This window comes from Pygoscelis adeliae, unplaced genomic scaffold (assembly GCF_000699105.1).
Source record: "Pygoscelis adeliae isolate BGI_AS28 unplaced genomic scaffold, ASM69910v1 Scaffold175, whole genome shotgun sequence".
Classification (NCBI taxonomy): domain Eukaryota; kingdom Metazoa; phylum Chordata; class Aves; order Sphenisciformes; family Spheniscidae; genus Pygoscelis; species Pygoscelis adeliae.
Window position 1 is genome coordinate 2,103,014 of NW_008824941.1, and position 15,353 is coordinate 2,118,366.

At 39.7% G+C, this 15,353-nt stretch overlaps 1 protein-coding gene across 1 annotated transcript in view; it reads right to left on the reverse strand.

Annotated features, from left to right (window-relative positions):
• The window catches only part of PARD3 (par-3 family cell polarity regulator), a 412,448-nt gene that overhangs the window by 252,539 nt on the left and 144,556 nt on the right, over window positions 1–15,353 (reverse strand). Inside the window, exon 5 of the mRNA XM_009325558.1 lies at window positions 5,729–5,860. Coding sequence (XP_009323833.1) covers window positions 5,729–5,860 — 132 coding nt within the window. The remainder of the gene's footprint in view (window positions 1–5,728; window positions 5,861–15,353) is intronic.

Below are 15,353 nucleotides of genomic sequence, written 5' to 3' on the forward strand. Positions count from 1 at the left end.
CCAGCACTTTATAGCTTACATTTCATCTGAGCATTTGAGTTTCTGAGCTGAAGAAGTTAACATCTTGCCAATATACAGAAATAAAGGGAGCAGTCAATACCTAATTACCTGTAGCAGCAGCAGCTAAGTGAAAGTATTCTTGGGCCAAATCAAGCTTTTCACCTTCTTCATAGTACAAAAGCAAGAAGAAACAGCTGTAGCACTTGGGGTGTTGACAAGCACATCAGGTGGAAGCCAGTGTGATCACACGGCCAAGAACCCCCATCTCAAGTAGTAAAAAAGCTGAATTTGCAAGTGGGTATGGGACTAGGGAGACACTGAACTCTTGCAGGGGCAGCTTGAGGTCTTCTGATCAGCTCTTTGACTAACATAAACCTTAAGTGAATCCTCTACCAATGAACTAGTCACTGCTTCTACCTGCCCATAGTTATAGCTATGGCCAATTATTTAACACTAAGTCAGGTGCCAAGCCATGCCTTTCTCAGATGTGTCCCATAGCTCTACCTGCAGAAACAAGCAAACTGCGTGAGCCATGCCATTGTTCACTGGCTAGTAACATTTTTTCCTCCCGTAATCAGCCTCAAAGTAGTCCTGCCTGGTTCCACAATCCCTGGATATTCCTGGCTACATCCATACATCCCCTGCCCTTCATATGGGACAATCCACTGAAGACCCCCACAAAAAGAGACAGGCCTCTGCATTAGGCCAAGAGCTTTGAACATATGCATATCTCTATCTTTGTGACAGAAATTCTTTATAAGGACTATGACAAGCTTTAAAACCATCTTTGTATTTTATAATTTATATGCTGTCATGGTTCTATGTTCATTGAGGTTGTTATCACAAAAGACAAATTATAAAGTGCTTGTACTCAGATAGGGAGGAAAGCAATGAGACTCTATCTTGGTGTTGTAATGTAATGAATAACCAGTTAAAAATTATTCCTCCAACTGAAGCCTACTTAATCCTTCTTCCAAATCTTAAAGCACAACTCCTCACTAATGACAATAATTTTTACTGCAGTTTCAACCTCTTCTTGTGAGGAGTTTGAGATAAGAAGAGCCTCCAACCCCCAAACCTCCCCATCTCCAGGCCATGAAACACCGAAGTTGCAGACCTTTCCACTTGTTGTTAGTCATAATAAAACCAAAAAAAAAGCCAAAATACACCTGTCAGACAAGGAGAAACACAAAAGAGGTACACTAGTGAAAATCAAAATATTTATATATGTTAGCTATACCACTATGAAACATTAAGAACTAAAAAAAATAAATGAGCTGAAGCTCTGCCTTCTATTCGTACATTAAGGCATAAAACAGAAGCAGGGTTTTTATTGTTAAATGGAAAATTTGACAACATGGGTAAGCTGGAGTATGAGAATCCACAGGAAATTAGTGGTTTAAATTCAGCAACCTACCTCTGAAGCTCTGATTATTTTTTTTCAACTGACTGCTGAAATACACTAATTTATAGCATCCAAATGTTTTGAGAGAGTACATTCAATCATATTAAAAGCAGGCCTTATTTTGCTGAAAATACAAGCTGAAGGCAGGTACTCTACAGCTGGAGATGTAAGACCATATGCTACCTGCACATCTGATCTCGTTGAAAAAGGAACCAGAGAAACTGTACCAGATTGCTACGGACAGATGTCATGAACAAGAATAACAGGGGAAGTGTCCGTACAGCACATTTCTGCTCAAGAAGACAGCAGTAGTAACCAACTTCTCTTCTCATTTCAGAATATATTTGAGTTTTTGGTTTTTGTCTTTTACCTCTGGTTTTTGCTAGATACTAGAAAGCTACTGGGATTTTAGGGATCAGACCTGTTCTTCAGTAATAACCGTGAAATTTTACTCCATCTCCTACCTTGCTTTCATGCACTGACAAATACAGACATATATCTGTTATGTATATATATTTGCATATCATTTTAATTGAACCAATCTAGTTGTATTTGCAGATCTGATCAACCGCTTCATAATTAAGCGGGGCAGCTGTAGAATTTCCCTCTCCTGCTGCTCTCGCACTCCTTCCCAGCGCACAGGACAGCCGGGTCCTCTTAATCCTTCTGCGAAACAGGCCTCTCCAGAAGAGCAAGGAATATACTATTTCAGTTCGAGGTGTCTTGATTGCTGCTAGTTCCAATATTTGACTAATGAAACCAATATGACCACCCGAGAGAAGCTTTCTCTGTACTTAAGGAATTGGTGAAAAGTTTAACTCTTTCATGCGTTCCCTTTTCATGTCTCCCTGGTATGAAACAGCATGAGTCCAGATTTGATCAGGGCCTGAGCAAGTCTTGAGGTGAACTGAGGGAAAAAAGATTTCTCAAATAAAAGTGACATTACCATATATATGAATAAATTTCAGAGGAAGTAAGGTTTTTCAACTATTCCTCAAAGTTTGATTGCTGTGGGGGGAAAAGAAAGTGCTGTGGAGGGCAAGGTGAAGAACAAAAACCAAGTTTTTCTTTTTTAAGATACTTCAGAATTAAATTAAAGGTTGCAAATTTTGTTCCTAGTACTTGACAATCTGCAGGAGAGAATTAATGAAATAACTGAACGAAAGAGTAAAAAATACAATCCTTAACTTTCTAACTATTCTGAAACTGTATTTGGATTTTTGGCTTTATAGATGTGAAATGATTCTTCAGTACAAACAGTTTCACATAACTTACTTCATGGGCTTGAGAAATGCCAAAACTTTCTGAGAAATACACAAACCATTTGCCCTGTGGACAACCAGAGGGCTCTGGAACTGAACTGGGAACCATCCTTAGGTAGATATAGCTAACCAGCATATACAATCAGAATACCTTAAAGGACTCAGAAAGCAGAATTAAGCTTTTCCATTTCTTTGATGTATCACTCTAATTTAGCAGGGCCCTAGTAAAGCACAATAGATAGGAGCAAAAGCAATTACCTCCAGGAATTTTAACAGGCTTCATGCATTCCTCCATTTTAAGGCGCTAAAACCTAGAGAAGTTTACAGAACTATTTCTTTAACAACTACTAGAACACATCTAATTCTGTGCCCTTGTTAGTCACTGCCAGAGCAGCCTATAATGATTTCCTGGAAACAAGGTGTCTTGCAGTTTCATCTGCAGAACAGGCTGTGATGCTGCAGAATCGCAGTTTGCTCCATAGTTCTGCTCATGGGAAATGAGGTGTTGTCCACGCAAAAATTAATTGCACTTCTTTGGCACATCACACCTTCATTCCTCAAAGTGCAATTCCAGTGAATGTTCATGTATGTTAGAAGCTGACAAAGATCACCCTGGAATTTTTTTTCTCCTTATATTCAACAGGAAGAGATGAGGCAAGCTTCAAGAGAAGCAACTCAATCCAAGCCAGAAGAGCCTTACTCCAACAACATGCTTCTGGAGTCTGCAAGATGAACGTAATATTTACTACTATCTCCTCTAAACAGCCATAAAGGCAGGTTAGACCAGGACTATTATTACCCCTGGTATCCGTAATGGGTTCTGCCCTAGAGGCTTCTTGGCACTGTCACTACCTTACCCTTGCTGCCAGATCTACTGTCTGCTAATTTTTCTGCACGTACGGGCAGGGTGCGCTGACCACTCCAGCCCCTCCACAGCTCTGTTGAGCACACAGGAACAGGACTGGAAGTTGCTAAATTAATTGATCACACCAGATAGCAACCTCATCGCTTGAGTTTCTTCTTCACAAAAGTGAAAGGCTTAACCAGTGAGAAACAAAAAGCCCACGAAGGACACTGAAAAAGATATTAGAGTTTAAAACCCAAAAAAGAGTGGAAGAATATCTCTGTCTGCAGCTACTCCATCCCCTGCCAGGCCCTTCCCTCCTTCTCTCTGCAGAGTTGTGCTGCATCCCACTCTCACTACAGCCTTTCTTCTCCTGTGCATTCCCTGTTAAACAGGTTTCGGTCTAATTAATTATCCTGCTGATATGAAATCACAAAAGGATCCTGGTCTTCCAGGTACATGCAGATTCATTAATACATTTGAAGAACGAACCCTCTCTCTCTCTCAAAAAACACCAGCACAAACAAACAAAAACAAAAAGCAGAAAACTTGCTCAGAAGAAACATGATATTTGCAATTTCAGACTTCAACCAGTTAACTCAAGTAACAAATATGCTTCCAGACTACCACTAGTGCCCAATTATTTACCTAATTGGTGAATAAATTGAACTAGTTAAGCTGTTCAGAGACCAAAATCAGCACAAAATTTATTAAATATTCATGTACCAAACATTTTATAAGATGATTGCTATTAAGATTCCTAATCCAACTTCTTTTGCTGAGACAACAGTTTCATTAACCGCCACGGTGAAAATCTAATGACGCATGGAAATATGCCTCAAAAACATCAAACAAGCAGAACTGTCACAGGAGATGCCTTCGAATCTGGGCACCAACTTTCCATTTCAACACAGGCAGATACAGAGACAGTAGCTAAACTCATCCGCACTAACTATACATCTTTTGAGAGGAAAATAGTAACGGGAACTACCACTATCATTAAACGTGCAGAGGAAAATATACAAGGACCAAAGACAGATTTTTTTGTTCATAAAACATGTAATTTTAAATGAATCTACAGATAATTACAAGATACAAAAATAGTTAATAGCTCACATTTGGGGTTTTTTTTCGTTTTTTATACTGTGTGATATTACTTAAGCTCCTTTTTAACTAAGAGTGGGGTTGAATAAAGAATGTTTGGAATATCCTAGGATTTGGCAATGCTGGACTTCAAATATTGGTATGGGATTTGTGGGTGGAGACCAGTCCCAGGACACCAGCCCAGTGCTGGACTCTAAACCTTCTCCTCCGGTCACAAGGCACAGTGTAAGAAGCTTGGGCTGTGTCAAATGGCAAATTTCATTTTGTCGTTCCTCTGTATAAAGCAAATTCTGCTTTTATGCCCTATTGCTGTAAAATACAAAATTTGTACATTTATGTTCAATGCAAAAACTCAATGTTTTCCTGTCACATTGTATAAAGAAGAAAGATGAAGTAATAATCCTACATATGCACTATCACATATATGGGCTTCCTGTTATATTTCCAGCCTCCATAGTAAAAATGCATTTTCATTATACATTTGAAGACACTTCTTGGAAAATTTCAGACACATACAAACACATGAAGTGACTGCTAGGTAATTTTAATTTCAGACCTTTAAACCTCTATGACTACCATCTTATTAATAAAAAAAAAGCCAAGCTGGAATTACTTAGTGTCTCAAAAAAGCCCAAGATCAAAAGCAGTATAAACGTACACTAAATAAAAACGATAACATTGTCTTCAAATTTATAATTAATATTTTACAATGTTAAGAATAACAAGCATTTAAAAGTGCAATGCCAAAACTGACCCACATTTGGCTATTCTGTAGTAATATTATTAGCTTTCAACAGCAAAGTGTTTATCAAAATACTACTCTCTAATTAAAATAACCCTGTTGGTATCACTTGTGAAGAACAGCAGCACTCCACATACTAGGTAAATGTGTTTATGACTCAAAAATGAAATAATTTGCAGCTGTCCATTTCAGTCTTAACGTAGGTTTTTTGGAAGCAGAAGGAATCCCATACAAATTTAGTCAACATACTGCTGGTGCTTGTATCGTGCTTAGAGAGCCTACATCACATAAGAATACACTTCTTCGTAATAGCTTGGAGTAGCATAAAGATTAGATTGATAAAGTAATATATATACACACATATATATTACCTGTTCTTGCCTCTCCAGCCACTTGTCCACCATGGGATGACTGGCACTTAACGATGAACGAGCATTGTCTCTCTGAAACTGGTTAGACCAGCTACTAGTATCTCGTGGTAGGCTTCTGTAGTTTTCATCTTTCTAGTTTAAAAGAAACAAAAAAGTGTCTTATAAAAAACAACCAGTCCTTGCACATTAACAATGCAGCTGGTTATTAAACCAACACAAAAGGAAGACTGACAAAGGAGAACACAGGTCCGGCTGGACCCAAGGACAATGTGATTGCCCGGCCGTTCAATTGCAAGAGCTCCCCTTCCTTAACGCCAGTGAAGCCCAAGCAAAGCCTTCGGTGGGTCTGTAGCTCCTGCACCCACTTGTGTTTCACTGCTGCTCTTTTCCAGCCTCAAACCTCTAGTGCACAGACTTCCCAAGTACATACTCAGCAAGGCTTTCAGAGCATCATGCTCCTTAGTTTCATTCTCACCAAAAGCAAATATACCATACAACAGTCCATCCAGCGACAGCTAAGGCCACTATATAATTTTCCCAAGTCTCTGTATGTGATCAATTTTACAATCAAAGCTGTCTCACTGCTCCAGGTACTGTCCTTTAGACCAGAATAGCATGCTAGAGAGTTCAAAACTTGAATTTATTATTCCACATGATAATGCTTTGCTTGGTTTGCCTGAAAGTATACAAATAGTCACATTTGTAAAACAGCAGGAGATGGAGATTGTGCTGATGGAGATACATTTATCCAATTGAGACTGATTTAAAAAAAGATTTTTTTTTTCTTTTTAATTGATGAGTTTGTCTTCACATCTTTCCCACAAGCTTGTACAAATTCTTCGTCTTCTGAAGATGATTAGTCCTTACCCAGTCTGATCACTAAAAGCCCATAAAAGCACAGAAGCAGATCCTTAACGATGGGAGTTACCCTTAGCCCAAAGTCAATGAATTACCGGTAACTTACATAGGTTAGTGCCCTCCAACTGAAATAATATATGGAACTGAAATTCTGCTTAGCTTTTCAAAAGAGGATTGCAAATATGCTATAAGTATCCTTCCTTCAGGAGCAAAGTATTTTTTCCAGTCAATGTTTGTCTGTCCTTGTGCCAAATCAGGTAATTTAGAGAGAGTATCTATTTTCCTTACAGTTATTTATTAGCAAATAAAATAAGATTGTAGTCCTACATATGTTGCAATACTACCACTTTTAGGAATCTCAAAAATCTCTAAAAAAATTAACAAACACCAGTGCACATTCTCAGCTAAAAACCATTTTTTTTATTTGTAGCACACAGCAAATGTTTGACCCTTTCTTAAATCAATACTGCCTTCCATCAGCATGAGTATTTCCTTTTCCTATTTACTGTATCGATATTTCTTTGGCCTGGCACAGTATTAGTCCAATATTCTAAAATATGGACTGTAGCATCAAATCCCTTACAATTGTCCTTCACAACTTTATTTCTTGTAAATGTATGACAGGCTTTGCTAGGAAATTCAGGTCTCAGTATAACTGTGATACGTAGCACAGTTTTCAAAAGCTTCCTGTGGGAAAGCAGTCTTTTCCCAGACATAACAAACTTAAGTTTTCTTAATTGATGACAACTGCTGTTCTTGAAAGAGACTTTGTAGTAAAAAATGTCTTCCATTTCAAGACATTAAAGCTTGAATTCAACCAGGACAAGATAACCTTGTAAAAATATGTCTGCACAAGTAACCAGCCAAACAAATCACCATCATAAATTGTTTTACCCTGCCACAAATGAGTAAGAACTTTGCGTCTTTCAGTCACTACAAAAAATCCAGTTTTCCAGTGTGGTTACGCACAAAGCAAACTAGAAACTTGCTCAGTCTCTTGCTTAGAAAGGGACAGTGGAAGTCAGTTGCTGCTTTGTACAACTGTCCCTTAGCAGAGCCATGAAAGCCAGGGAATGGTGTGTACAAATTGATTTTTTTCCTGTTGCTTCTCTTATTCAATTTTTCTCTTCTGCTGACAGAGGTGGCACAGTTCCTATAAGCCAAAACAACAATTTCTCTTGTTCAAAGTGGTGGAAAGGTATAACAGCAAAATCAAAATCTGACAAAGAAATAACGAAAGATCATTTTATGCACAAAAACCCCCATACAGTTGGTACACGAGTTATTGTCATCTAACAATAACTGGGTATCTGACAGACCATCACCTAGTCTGAATGAACAGAAATGTCTTCCTATGTAACGAGATGTTTTCTTATTTCTGTACTTTATAGATAATTCCATTTCTTATTGATTCATGTTTACAATCTTCAATATAAACTTTCTGAAAAGACATTTTTATCTATGCTACACAAAAAATCTCTCTCCACGCAGCATCCATTACCCATGCACAGGAGTGTTTTGCAAGAGCAAGAGAGAAGGAGAAAAAAGTTCATCAAGGGATGTGGTGTTCTTCGATCATTCAAACGCTAAGACTCTGATCTGAATCATACAGGACTGTCTTATGGCTTAGAGTTTATATTGGAACTTCATGTTGTAAAAAGTCTTAAACACCGCAGCACACAATGTAAGTTAAATTTTCTAAGCTAAGAGAGTTAAGTTAGGCCTCTGTTTGGTGCATCTATACTAATGTCAAGAATCCTGCAAGGAGTTTACTCCTAATACTATCTGTGCTGATCAGAAGAGTATATTCATCCCATCTACTGAAATATTTCTGCTGTAGCCCTCTTCAGTAGAAGATTGCCTTTCTCCTGCCAAGACCTATACCAGTTCATTTTATACAGAAGGCATCTAAGTCACTCAGCAATTTTTCTGACAGCAGAAGTAAAAGCTGGAATGGTAGAGAGATGTGGTTCCTGTAACTTCTTGTGTTTCTCAGTGCTGCTCAGAGGCTCAAAATAGAGCTATTATCAGAGTGGAATAAAATACCTTACCAGTGTTGCAATCACATACAGAGTCATGTTGATGTTTGCTGAACAGTGAAACATTAGAAAAAACAACAGCCACAGACAAATCCTTCACTCCTTTCTTTGTCACTGCTTTTTGGCAAACAGCTAACCCTGTACCCCACGGGTGACAGCACTGGGGCAAGCAGTAAGCTAGACCAGGAGCAGAGAGACCAGCACTTTCAACACTGCCGCACGCAGTCCTTCTCGCAGACAGCTGCACAACAAAACCGTAAGATGCTACGGCTACCTGGAACCCCATCTATGCAGGGATCTCCATTACTGCTACCGCCAGATCCAATTCAAAGATAGCAGTGGTGATAAACTATAGAGCTGGAGGTGAAAAACACATTGCTGCAGCTTAGACACTGGGATTTACTGAACCAGCTGCAATGTTGTTTGCTATTTAAAATATATATATGTATTTGGGGCTTTTTTTGTAAAATATGCAAATGTTAACCCAGAAAGCTTTACTTCTATTCAGCATGATCTAGCATTAGCACACATGCTCCCAACACCCGACTGGAAAAGGTGTGTGTCACTTTCAACTTCCATACCATAAAGAAAAAGATTTCATGATATAGAAGCCATCAGTGTCACGCAGGGAATTCTCATCTCTTCTGGAGCTGCAGCTGTAAGCCCTCCTGGGACCGGAGCTGACATGCATCGTCAGTTACAATTAAGTGCTCTAATTTTTTTTTTAAAAAGTTTCTTTCCCAAACATCTTTGGGGACCACGGGCCATGTCAGCTTTATCATGTTTGAAATGGAAATTGATCAATATAACACTAAAACTGCCAAGTCACAATATTACTGCTACACTTAACAGCAGCAGTTTGCAGTGTTTTTAATGAGGACATGTAATTTAACACCTTAAGATTTAGTTCAGCGTGGTGTCCCTGCAGGGCTGTGCTGGAGGGTTGGGTGAAGGGGGACAGGAAAAATGAAGCGATTTTGCTATACTTTTAATTTCAGATGATTTGCAATATATAACAAGCTCCTCATCAAAGACTCCACAGCTTGTAGACGAAATGATGCATTAGCATGATCTGCGTACTTCAATTACTAGCTGTCAGTGCATAAACTCACTTATGATTTTTAACCACAGTTGTACCCCTACAGACTCCCAGCACCACTAACCCAACCAAAACGTCCTCTACACGGTACAGTGACAGTTCCACGTCTGTTACCTCATTTGCCACTAGGCCACTTTCCAAATAGTAAAGGAGTTGGGTTTTTCCCTTTGTTCTGACCTCCTGTATGGCTAATGTAAAGTGTGGCAAATTTGGGGTTTCTTGTTTTTTTTTTTTTTTTATACTAGATAGCAATACAACAGGAGTAAAACAGATTGAAGACCTCTTCAACGCAATTCTCTGGAAGGAGGTCCAAAAATATAAACCAAGTTTTCACTTTAATTCTTTCTACAGCAAATTGCCCACCTCTCATTTAGGATCTTCACTAAGAGAGACCATTTTGGGCACTGACTTTTTTTTTGCTATCCATTCTTTTTTCTTGTACACTGCATTTTGGGAAAGGCTTCTTGCTTGTTTGGGTTTGATTCCTTGTGATGGCCTCAGACTGAGATAAGATTTGTCCATGTTGATGACACTTTGTTTGATCTTTTGAGGTTATAATTTCATTTGACAGACTTTGGGCAAATTCGTGTCTATGAGTGTCTTTATTGTTGTTGAATCACTACAAAAGCTGCTCTTCTTTCTTTTTGTGCTCCACTATGTCCATGCTAGACCCTGGACAGTTTGGTGTCACACCTGGACAGGATGGTAAAAGCTGTAATTAACAAAACATCCATATAATGAACGTAAATACTTGCCTGTCTGATGCAAATATCTGTTTATAAATGCAGTAATATACACATATACCCGTTTTCCATGCTGTCTGAAGGTCTAGTAAACAGATTCCTGGGGGGTTTTTTTTGTTTGGTGTTCTTTTGCGTGTGGTTTTTTTAACTGGACTTTAAACAAATAAATGAGGGATGAGATCAGCTGGATCCCCTCTTCCCCCAAAAAAGAAGACTGTACAAATAATGTCTACTTTACAGGGAAAATACATTACGTATGGGAAATGAATTAACCTAATAGATGTACTGAACAAACAGAAATTCACTTTAAAGAAAAAACTTTTTACATAGAGGTCAGATTTGGAACTGATCTCTCTGTTCATCAGCAGCTTTTTAACAACAAACTGTACCAAATTTCAACAGTTTACCTCAAAACTAATTCTACCAGTCCCTGCGTAAGTAGCTCTTCATAAATTTCCATATATCTTAAGAGTCTAACACTACTGCTTGGGTGATCCTCCTTTTCCTCTCAGGTTCAGTTGATTTTATCATTCTACAGTTTAGTTTCAAAGCTTGCTTTTTTTGAGGTCTATTGAAGAACATGGCCCCAGGAGCTATAATAATCCAGGTAGAGCCCAGCCATGTAATGCATATAAGAAGGAACCAGTTCCAGTCACCCAGTATCAGGAACCTTTGATCTTAGGCCATTCTCCAAGGAGTAAAACAGGACTCCCATATTAAAGAACTATCTCAGCTTTGTGTCTCCTCTGAGCTCTGAGTTGGAACATGGGTCATTTCCAGCAACTGGCAAAAACTGTCTTAGGATGCAGAAGATGCAAATCTAATAGTCTAATAAAGAATTTGCATGCCTTATTTATGATGAAAATAGGTGAGAAGAATGACCACTCTGTAGTCATTTTGATGTCCTTAGAAAGACTCATGTTGCACTATATGTAAGGGAGAGGTTTGATTGTACAGCCCTTACAGTTAGCGATGATGTGGTTGAGAGCCTCTGGGTGAGGATTAGGGAGGTGGAAAACAACGATGTTGTAGTGGGTGTCTACTACTGATTGCCCAGTCAGGATGTAAGCATTGATGAGTTATTCTATAGGCAGTTAGGAGAAATTTCTGGATCGGTAGCCCTTGTCCTTATAGGAGATTTCAACTCCCCAGACATCAACTGGGAATATCATACTGCTGTAATGAGCAGGTCTTGGAAATTCTTGATGTTTGTAGGAGATAACTTCTTGTCACAGGTACTCAGTGAGCCAACTAGGAAAGATACCCTCCTAGACTTGGTATTTGTGAATAGAGAAGGACTTGTGGGGGATGTGATGGTAGGTGGCTGTCTTGGCCACAGCGATCATAAAATGGTTGAGTTTAAAATTTTCTGTGTAATGAGAAAAAAGGACAGCAGAGTTGCTACCCTGGACTTCAGGACAGCAAACTTTAAGCTATTCGGAGACCTATATTCCCAGAGTATCCTGGGAATCTGCTTTTGAGGGCTTAGGAGTCCGCAAGTGCTGGTCAGTCTTTAAGAACCACCTTTTAGAACCACAGGACCAGGCAATTCCACTGTGTTGTAAGTCAAGCAAACGGGGCCGAAGACCAGCTTGGCTGAACAGGGAACTCCTCGTGGAGCTCAGGAGGAAAAAGAAACTCTCTGATCTCTGGAAGCAAGGTCAGGCTTCACAGGAAGAGTACAGAGCTGTGGTTCGCTTATGCAGGGAGAAGACACAAAAGGCCAAAGCTCGATTAGAGTTGAAACTCACCAGTGTTGTTTCAGGTAAGAGGAAGGGCTTTTTTAAGTATGTTAATAGCAAGAGGAGGTCTAAAGAAAACAACGGACCAATGCTTGTTGAAGATGGTCATCTGACTAATAGGGATGAAGAAAAAGCGGAGGCATTCAAAGCATTTTTTGCCTCAGTCTTTAATAATGCTGCTAGACCTTGGGCTGCCTGGTCCCCTGAGTCGGAGGATCACGAGTGTGGGAACAGTGACTTTCCATTTGTGGACACTGAAACTGTAATGGATGGAGCTGTATCAGCTGAATGTTCACAAGTCCATGGGGCCTGATGGGATTCATCCCAGAGTTCTGAAGGAGCTAGTGGATGTTATGGCAGGACCCCTCTCTATCATCTACCAAAGGTCTTGGGAGTCTGGGGAGGTCCCTGACTGGAAGCAAACCAATATTATTCCAATCTACAAAAAGGGCATGAGGGAAGACCCAGGGAACTACAGACCTGTTAGTCTAACCTCAATTCCTGGAAAAATTATGGAGAAGATTATACAGGGTACTACTGAAAGGCATTTAAAGAATAATGCAATCATCAGGCACAGTCAATATGGGTTCACAAAGGGAAAGTCCTCTTTAACTAATTTGATATCCTTCTATGATAGGGTCACCTGCCTAGTGGATGAAGGGAAGATGGTGGATGTAGTTTCTCTGGATTTTAGTAAGGCTTTTGATACTGTCCCTCACAGCATCCTTCTGGACAAGTTGTCCAACTGTGGGATGAGCGAGTTCACAGTGCACTGAGTGAAGAACTGGCTGCAGGGCAGAGCTCGAAAGGTTGTAGTGAATGGGCCTACACCTGGCTGGCAACCAGTCACCAGCGGTGTTCCTCAGGGTTCAATTCCAGGGCCGGTCCTGTTCAATATATTTATCAATGATCTGGATGCAGGAGTTGAATGCACCGTTAGCAAGTTTGCTGATGACACCAAACTGGGAGGTGCTGTTGACTCCTGAGGGACAGGAGGCCTTGCAGAGGGATCTAGATAAATTGGAGCATTGGGCAATGATTAATGGGATGAAATTTAATAAGGCGAAATGCTGGATTCTGCACCTAGGACGGAGTAACGCTGGGCACAAATATAGATTGGGAAAGGAGTGGCTGGAGAGCAGCCCTGCAGAAAGGGATCCGGGGGTGCTGGTCGACAGCAGGCTCAGTGTGAGTCAGCAGTGTGCCCTGGCAGCCGAGAGGGCAAACCGCATCCTGGGGTGCATCAAACACAGCATAACCAGCCAGTCAAAAGAGGTGATCATCCCGCTGTATTCAGCGTTGGTGTGGCCTCACCTGGAGTACTGTATGCAGTTCTAGGCCCCACAATTTAAGAAGGATGTAAAGGTCCTTGAATGTGTCCAGAGGAGGGCAACAAAGCTGGTGAAAGGGCTGGAAAGAACGTCCTCTGAGGAGCAGCTAAGGACTTTGGGCTTGTCTAGTTTGGAGAAAAGGAGTCTGAGAGGCGACCTCATTGCTCTCTGCAGCTTCCTGAGGAGGGAAGTGGAGGGAGAGGTGCTGAGCTCTTCTCCCTGGTATCCAGTGGTAGGATGCATGGGAATGGTTCAAAGCTGCACCGGAGAGGTTTAGGCTGGACTTTAGGAAGCATTTCTTTACCGAGAGGGTGGTCAAACACTGGAACAGGCTTCCTAGAGAGATGGTCAATGCCCCAAGCCTGTCAATGTTTAAGAGGCATTTGGACAATGCCCTTAACAACATGCTTTAACTTTTGATCAGTCCTGAATTGGTCAGGCAGTTGGACTAGATGATTGTTGTAGGTCCCTTCCAACTGAAATAGTCTATTCTATTCAGAAATGACCCTGTCTACAGTCCTGTGAATGGAATTAATGTATTAGGCATTGCCAATAGCTCATTAGGTGCCTACAAGGAGAAAGACAATTGAAAAGCCAGTGTTCTGCTTAAGTTCTATCACCTTGAGTACAAAAATTTCCAGAGTTGTCCAATTCCAATTCATATATTCCATGTTATCCTTTGATTGAAAAGCAAGGCCTGACCTTAAAAAAAAAAAGCAATAACTAGGGGCCATGATGAACAGACAGTTTTCTGTGCATGTGGTGTTATATGTAAATATTTAGCATCAAAGAATACGGGCTAAATTAAGAGTAAACTAAAAAACATGAGACTGCCTATCCAAAACATTCTGCTGATCTCTCTTGTTTACAACAGAAGAATCAAAGATGCCATGATCTCTGCACATATACATGCAAAGCCAGAAATTACCAGGCAGTGTATATTATCATTTCTCAGACTGGGGGACAGGAAAGAAGCTGCTTCTTCCATTCACTCTTTACTTATTAATCTCCCAATAAAACCTCACAAAAGATAATGCAAAACAATCCAAGTAACATACGGCAGCTGATATTCTGTAATTATAATTCAGAAGCTCAATTTTATTTCTGTAAGCTTCTTAACTAAAAAGACATGGCTTTCCATAGCTTCATTTTAAAGAAAAATAAATGTACCAGTTAACTTAAAATGTCATGAAGCTACAGTTCTGATTCCTGTACACATTATACTTAGAAACCAGTTTCTCCTTCTACTATTTTTCACTAAAGTGAAATATTCTCTTTTGCTGTGCCACTTTAAGGGCCTCTAAAGAGTTTCTATGTATATCCAGCTATATATGAATCTATACGGCTATCCATTTAAATGCAATAATATTATTATGCATCCTGCCATTTTCACCAGATATTTTATTTTGTACCCAAATTTATACAATGCTTTATGTCAATTTGGATTTAGATGAAACAGCATTTGTAATGTTGTTTGATTATTTTTAATGTCAACATCCCTTCATTTGATTCCTTGGGAGAGCCAAGAAATTAAATTGCAGGAGGGGAAAAAAGCTGATAATGAATTAATTTCAAAAGTATGCTCTGAAGATACGATTTAACAAATAGAATGTTAATATTAAATATATTTGGGGAGCTAAGGGAAACAGGAAACAATGGGGTACAGGAAACTTCACAAGGATCTTCTATTTAGATCTTGAAATGAAGAGTATCTTATAAACCACCAGTACTATCCTTTTAAGTGTTGAGTAGATGCCTTCAGGTGGCCATACCTCTAAAATGAAAATTTGAAAGGTGCAACTGGCCGTTTTTT